General features: G+C 34.4%; 1 protein-coding gene across 25 annotated transcripts in view; it reads right to left on the minus strand.

Moving 5' to 3' along the window:
- Nucleotides 1-6006, minus strand: part of LOC103492587 (pentatricopeptide repeat-containing protein At1g63080, mitochondrial-like) — a 27155-nt gene extending 21149 nt beyond the window's left edge. For 20 of the 25 annotated variants that reach the window (XM_051081263.1, XM_051081271.1, XM_051081265.1 and 17 more), the window contains exons 1-2: nt 2733-6002; nt 1780-1848 (exon numbers count right to left, since the gene is read on the minus strand). In XM_051081263.1, the coding sequence (XP_050937220.1) occupies nt 3610-5739 (2130 nt within the window). In that variant the 5' untranslated portion in view covers nt 5740-6002 and the 3' untranslated portion in view covers nt 1780-1848; nt 2733-3609. Of the gene's footprint in view, nt 1-5; nt 1355-1779; nt 1849-2732 lie in introns of those variants that run through there. The other 5 variants (XM_051081283.1, XM_051081281.1, XM_051081278.1 and 2 more) reach the window with 3 other exon arrangements.
- Between the last annotated feature and the right edge of the window lie 2189 nt (nt 6007-8195).

Consider the following 8195-nt stretch of genomic DNA (forward strand, 5'->3'; position numbering starts at 1 on the left):
AAAGAAAAAGAAAAAGAAAACTGGTTGGTTTCTTCTTGAAGCATTTACCCAAAACACTGAACAGAAATTTTGAATATTTTAGGACGACACACCTAAAAAATTATAACACTTTTTCTTTATAAGAAACGACTTTCATAGAGAAAGAATCAAAAAGCACACAGGCAAGAGATACAAAAGATTGGTGGTAACTCATGGGATATTTATCAAATGCAAGAGACACACTATAGATCCTAAAAGTTGATGGTAAATCATGGGACTTATGCACCAATGCTTCAAAAGATTACTTTTAAAGTTTTAGGACAACCATCATCCTCTTCATATTGTGAAAGAAATTGGAGCACATATTCTTTTATTAACTCCGTTAAGAGGAACGTAAAGAAATTGGAGCACATATTCTTTTATTAACTCCATTAAGAGGAACAAAATGACGCCTCAACATGAGGAGGATTTGATTTTTATCCACAATAACCTTTGTCTTTTGTCTAGAAAAACTCCAAAATATTCAAAAGGAGCAACCAAATCATGGGATATTGCGGGAGGTGCTTTTGATTCGCTTGAAGATGTGGGCATGCTTGAATTAGCTAATTTACCTTTAGATGATCCACAGTTGGAGGCTGAAATTATTAAAGAGGATGGTGTAGACAAAGATGATATATCATTGAGATTTGAGAGGATAGTTTTTTATTAGTCTTTAATATTTTATTCTTTTGTATGGAAAATCACTTTCCATTTTCTATTGTTAGGTTAAATTCCTAACTTAGGTATAGGTTGAATGTTGGATATACATTATATGTTATGTACTCCTACAAACTGCAATGGTTAAATATTAACTTGACAATGACACAATGACATTTTATGCTTTTTTTTTAGTGAAGAACATCTTTTTTTTTTTCTTTTTTTTGTAGTATTTTGTGACAAATTTACATATATTATAAAAGAATTAATTTTAAAAGATAGTGTATCCCCAACGTGTCCGTGTCCTATTATTTTAGAAATTGGCATATCGCCGTGTCCTATAGTATCTATGTCCATGCTTCTTAGGCCCCTAATGAAGCTACCAATAAGTGTTATATTATCAACGTTAACGCTCTTGGACAAAAAACGTCGGAAACAAGTCTAGACATTCTTCATGTTTTTCATTTTCAAAAAGCACACCTACAACTATAGCACAAAATGTTGGCATCTGGCGACACGTCCTCCTGAACCATCTCATGGGGAAGTTGAACAACCTTCTCTGATTAATTACTTTCAGAAAAACCACGCAGAAGTGTATTATAAGTAATTGCGTTGGGAGTACAACCATTTGTTTCCATCTTTGGAATCAAAGCATTTGCCTTTATCTATTTGTCCCTCTCTACAAAGGTAAAGAAATTTTGGTCTCATTTTCAAAATACACATTCGGGAGCAGTTCGACATGAGAAATTCTTGCTCTTCATTTCGCCTACCAAGTAAAGAAAATACTAGTGTAATTCTAATTTTCTTGGACACAATCTTGGAGAATTCTTGTTTTAATTATTTTTTTTAATAATACCTTTCATAAACTAAGGACCCCTATCTTACTAAGAACGAATAATGAAAACAGAAAATAAACCTTTAACCTAAGTAAAAAAAAAAAAAACAATAGACACTTAAGAAACAGAGGCTCTACAAATCAACTAACCGCTAACAACTAACTGATTAACATCAAATAGTATGATGAGTATTTTCAGTAATCAAATATGAGCATGTTTAGAGGAAAGCTTGGAAATAGAAATCATAAAAATACGGGAGGAAATTTACCTTGATCATTCCTGCTGCAAAGATGGTCATATCCCTTTCACTAGAAGCACAAACTATTCATGCCATTCCCTGTTATAACAAAATCATGACAGGTTATACATACATTACGAAACAAATATAGCATGGAGTACAATCTTCATTGAAAATGTAAGTTGTACACAAAAATAGGAGAGCCCCATAGCCAAGAGTCCACAAAAACACATTTCCATTGGATTTGCATAAAATAAAAAAGATTAAAAAAAAAAATTGTTACAAAATGTTTAGAAAAAATTCTCTCAAAAGTCACAAACGTAAAACTTTACTACACTACTAAAGTATGAATACAATGCCATTCATTATTAGTGACATCATCAACATTTAAAAGTACATCCCAACAAATAAAAGATATTAAGTGGCTTTCCCCAGTACTTCCCAACAAATGTGTAATGAATAAGTGTATAAAATAAACCCGCTAATCAATTTCTGCGCAGGCAATAATTCGTGGATGTGACTTTATTTATGAACCTTATAAAAAATAGTTAGTCCAAAGAAGGCCAAAGTTAAGGGTAAAGTTTTCGAGTTCTATTTTCCAAATAGCCTAAAAAGCATCCTCCTCATAAACCAAAGCAGTGGAACAACAAATTTCCAAGAAAATCCCCAATGAATCAAATGTTCACCTCATATAGTCTCATTCATCTCTAATGTGTTAATTTTTCATCATGGAATAACCCATCCACCAGTATCAACATTTCAGAACATACTAATAAGAACAACTATTGTTAATGGCTAGATTGTAGACCACACACACACACTCGTGCACACACAAAATTTTGTTAGAAATAGAAATCAAGAACAAGTATAAATTTGCCAATTTGGACTTCAAACACAAACAATACATAAAAAGGATTAAGTTTCACACAACCAGCAGCAAAAGAGAGTTAGTAAAAGGAGGATAAAAGAAATATTTAAAGTACCTCAGCAACAATAAGATCATTAGAATATCTTCTGGAATAAGTCTGGTCATTACAATCTTCTGAAATATACAAACTAACGAGAAAATACCAGCAGAAGAATCATCTCTTCCTTTTGATTCGTCCAAAACTGATGGAATTTAAACCTCAAAAGACTACGACTGTAAAATTTAGAGAGAAAAAGCCAAAAACAAAGCGTTAAGTCATCAGGTCTGTAGAAACTTTAACATTCCATCTAGGGAATGAAAAGATTGAGAAGGAAAAAAGCACTTTGTATGGAATGAGCATCAGATTGAACTCCAGTGGCAAATCACAAGCAATAAAGCTTACCAAAGATGTGAGGCCAGTGACAGTGGAAATAGCATAGACTTACGAAGAGTGTGATGGTGGAAAAAATATTCAAGCTAGGAGCATCGTCAGTGTAAAACCTTGGCATGTTTCTATCACTGATTGATCCTTCAACTACGAGTCAAGTAGAGGCGGTGAAACAACTGGAGCCGAGATGGTAAAGGTGAAGGCTCTGTCATTGTTGCAAAGTCTTGCAAAGTGACGACATCGGGGTTAGATGTAGAGGAGGATAGGGATTGGGAAGTGCTTCTTGCCATAGATTTGAGAATTAGAGAAGACAAAAAAGAATATGTGAATTTGGAGAGAAACCAGAGTGATGCGAAACAGAAAAAACTAAAGTTTGGAGCACTGATGCCACTTCTCAATATTCTAAAATTTGAAGCGCGCTGAGTAAAATTTTAAGATTTTCTTCCGCCTTTTCTCTTCTGCTTTTTTCCCTCCCGTTTCCATAGTTGTTTTTAAGATATGTTATAGTGAGATGCTATAAAAAGTGAAATTTGTTGTAGAGCCTATCCAGTCCTTCTTAGCCCTTTCAGAAGTTGAACGCCTCTTCTGATTTATTGCTTTTGCAGAAATCACGTAGAAATGTATTATAAGCAATAATATTGGGAGTGCAGCAATTTGCTTCCATCTTTTGAAACAAAGCCTTATCTATTTGTCCCTCTTTACAAAACCCATGGACCATAATGTAATAAGCAACATCATCTAGTTGAAGACCTTGATCCACCATCTCATTGAACAAATGTTTAGCATCCTCCAATTTTCCACTACGGCAGAATCCATGAATCAAAGAGGTATATGAAATCACATCAGGAATCACTCCTAGAGCTTTCATTTCCTTGAAAAGTTCTCTTGCCTCGTCTTCTAGTCTATCCTTACAAAGCCCATGTATGATGATACTATAGGAAATAGCATTAGGCTTACAATTAATCCCATAGGGACCGGTGTCATTCAGCATTTTTTTATGCAACTTAAGTGCAAATTTACTATTCCCTGTTTGACAGAGTCCCTTCATTAGAGTCCCATAAGTAACTACATCAGGCATACAACCTAACTTTTGCATTTTCATAAACAACTGTGCAGCTTCACTAATTTTATGCTTCATACACAACCCTTTAACCAAGGTAGTATATGTCACTATATCAGGAATGCAACCTCTCTGCATCATCACCTCTAGCAACTCTTTAGCCTCGATAACCTTTCCTTCCTTGCAAAGCATATCAATCAACACACTGAACGTAGTCACATTAGGTCGAACACCTGTATCCACCATCTCATTGAACAAACATTTAGCCACCTCCCACTTTCCACTACGACAAAATCCATGAATTAAAGAGGTATATGAAATGACGTCAGGCATCATTCCCTGAGCTTTCATTTCCTTGAAAAGTTTTCTTGCCTCATCTTCCCGTCCATCCTTACAAAGCCCTTCTATGATGATACTATAGGAAATAGCATCAGGCTTACAGTTAATCCCATATAGACCAGTGTCACTGAGCATTTTTTTATGCAACTCAAGTGCAATTTTAATATTCCCTGTTTGACAGAGTCCCTTCATTAGAGTCCCATAAGCAACTACATCAGACATACAACCTAACTTTTGCATTTTCATAACCAACTGTGTGGCTTCACTAATCCTACGCTTCATACACAACCCTTTAACCAAGGTAGTATATGTCACTATATTAGGAATGCAACCTCTCTGAATCATCACCTCTAGCAACTCCTTAGCCTCGATAACCTTTCCTTCCTTGCAAAGCATATCAATCAACACACTAAACGCAGTCACATCAGGTCGAACACCTACATCCAGCATCTCATTAAACAAACATTCAGCCTTCTCCAACTTTCCACTACGACAAAATCCATGAATCAAAGAGGTATATGAAATGACATCTGGCATCATCCCCTGAGCTTTCATTTCCTTGAAAAGTTCGCTTGCCTCATCTTCCCGCCTATCCTTACAAAGTGCATCAATAACGATACTATAAGAAATAATAGTAGGCTTACATTTAATCCCATACCGACTGGGGCCGTGGAGCATTTCTTGATGTAAATGAAGTGCAATGTTAATATTCCCTGTTTGACAAAGCCCCTTCATTAAAGTCCCATAAGTAATCGCATCAGGCCTACAACCTAACATTTGCATTCTCATAAATAGCCATGTAGCTTCACTAATCCTATGCTCCATACACAAGCCCTTAATCAAGGTACTATAGGTAATCGCATCAGGCCTACAACCTAACTTTTGCATTCCCATAAATAGCCGTGTAGCTTCACTAATCCTATGCTCCATACACAAGCCCTTAATCAAGGTACTATAGATGACTATATCAGGAATGTAACCTCTCGTCATAATCCCCGCCATGGCCGCAAGACCTTCGTTAACCCGATTCACATTACAAAGGCAATTAATCAAGGTATTGAATGTGAAGAAATTAGGGACAAGTCCAGCTAGGCGCATTAGATTATAGAGAGAAATGACTTGGGAGTAATGCTTAATCTTAGTAAGCCCGGAAAGTAATTGATTGAAAGAAGAAAGGGGAGGGGTAGGATTTGAACACATCATTAGTTGAAAGAAATCTAATGCTTCATTTAAAGTAATCTTACCAGATCTGCAATTCTGTAGAAAGGTGTGAAGACGGTGTTGAAAGGAAAGCATCGTATTGAGGTTTTCCGGCGAAATTGGCGGTGATTCAAGTGGTTGGGATGGGCATTTAGGATGATTTGAAGAGGGAATTGGAATTGGAGGTGGCAGCGTTTATTTGATTTGTGGTTTTGTATTTATATGATTTGAGAGACTCTCTGTTTGCGTGACCTAATCTTCATTTTTAATTTTTTCTTTTTTCTTTTCTTTTCTTTTTTAAAAATAACGAGGGATGGCCACATTACTCACTCACCTCTTTTTGACAAATACCTACGCATCAAAACTTTGAATCCCAGAAAAATGTGAGATTTATATGGAAAATATGATAGATATGTATGCCTCCATTTTTTAAAAATAGCAAAATAAATTAAATTAGTGCAAAGGGAAACTATCCCACTTACTCAACTTATATTAATGGCTTGAAATTAAAATTGAACTAATCATTAACTTATTTTATATCCATTACCAAAAGCTTTAATTTGAATAATCATAGTTATGTATTCATTGTTAGATTAAAAATGGGTCGAGGCCAATCACCATTGTCTTGGCGATCAGTACCCATCTTGGTCTCCTATTGCAGTATTTTCAGCTCAAATCTGGTTATCTTTTCGACATAATATAATGGTAGGAATGACAAGAATGAGGATTCTTCCTCATCCGAAACACCAACTCTATCCCCAATGCTGACCGACGATTGAAAGTGGGAGTTTTCTTCTTACACCCCTAGTTTTGTTGTGTCACCATACCATCCATGGAGATCTTCAAGGTTTTAGGCCCAACTTCTCTGCTGTCACTCATGCTTTTACTCACTCCATATTTAGGCCACCACAAAGCTACTCAATTTCTGAATCAAACCGCTACAATGTGGCTGTCAAGTTTGAAGAAAATGATGGGATTTAGATATGAAATATGTATGTCTCCTGATGAGCAATAACCATCTCCTCTTTCCTCTTAGAAATCATTAGAAGAGACTGATATACACTGATTGAAAATTCTATATGACATGCAAAAGAGAAACTATGGATTGTGGTTTTGATAGTCACCATTTAACAATATCAATCATCAAACAAATTCTGACAACCTTTTTTAAGGTCAATGATACTATACTCTTTTTTTAATACTCAATTTAGAGACAAAAAAAGTCATAAAATTAAATGTTACATGACATGCTAACTTCAATGTTGGGTAGCATGTATACCACTGTTCCATGTATTGTACTAAAGAAAAAAATTATTTCTCCATTATTAAGTTGTTGAGATGTATCTAGACATTGATTTGTGTTGTATGTTAAATTTATTTGCAAGAATCTTTTAGACGAATACGGAAGCAAAATGTCAGAACTATCAAAATGATGTAATAAGTAGAATAATACAGTTAAACAGTTTAAACTAATCCGCTATTCTGATTAGTTATCCTAACTCCATTAACTATTTTAACTATTTTGTAACAACTTTCCTATAACTACCTTGTAACAAACTTTCAAATCCCCTCGATAAATATCCCATCTCTTAGCCGTTCTTGGCAAATAATTCATTTGGAAAAAACTTTGAATTACATCACCAAAACAGAAAGGAATTGATTTTAACGCACCATCGAATCTATGAATATGTTTGCCTAAATGGTTATAGTTTCCTGAGAACCAAGGGGAAGAGAGAATTTGACAGAGAAGAAAGAGAAGAGATAGGAATTGAAAGTAAAATAACAAACATTTATTTTCACCGGAATTTTATTTCACACTTTTTTATTATTTGATATTGAAAACAAATGCTATGATTCCGAGTTCAATGATTCCAGTGAATATCTAAGAATAAATATTTAGCTACTCTCCTCAAGACTCGAACGACAAAGAAGTTGTAGGGCTCAAGAAGCACACCAACATCAACATCAACGGTGTGTTAAAATCAATGTCACAAACCAACATAAATATAGCACGAAAAACAAATTAAGAAATCATAAAAGATCAAAAGTTACAGTCAGAATGTCAACAACTCATACACAGGCACTCGTTTATATTGTAAATAAAAAACAAAGCTTAAAAAGCAAAGTAAATTGTCATGAGGCATCTACAGACCATGACATGACATGAATGACTAAAGACACATGAAATATTAAATATGGTACTTTAGGTTAAACAAACATAATTACAAATATAAAATATTCATTTTAGTTCCTATACTTTTAACTTCGGTTCATTTTGGTCCTCAAACTTCAAAAAAATGATAATTTTTTAAACCAAAATGGTCATTTTTTAAAAGCACGATGACTAAAATGAACCATTGTTGAAATTACAAAGACCAAAATGAATAGTTTTAAAGTACACGGATCCAAACGAATCCAAAATGAAAATATATAGGAATATAAATGAATATTATGAAACTACAAGGACCAAAATGAACCAACTTGAGATATCTTCAACTTTAAATTAAGTTGAGATATCTTCAACTTTAAATTAAGTTGAGATATCTTCAACT

The sequence above is a fragment of the Cucumis melo genome, chromosome 1 (assembly GCF_025177605.1).
Source record: "Cucumis melo cultivar AY chromosome 1, USDA_Cmelo_AY_1.0, whole genome shotgun sequence".
Classification (NCBI taxonomy): domain Eukaryota; kingdom Viridiplantae; phylum Streptophyta; class Magnoliopsida; order Cucurbitales; family Cucurbitaceae; genus Cucumis; species Cucumis melo.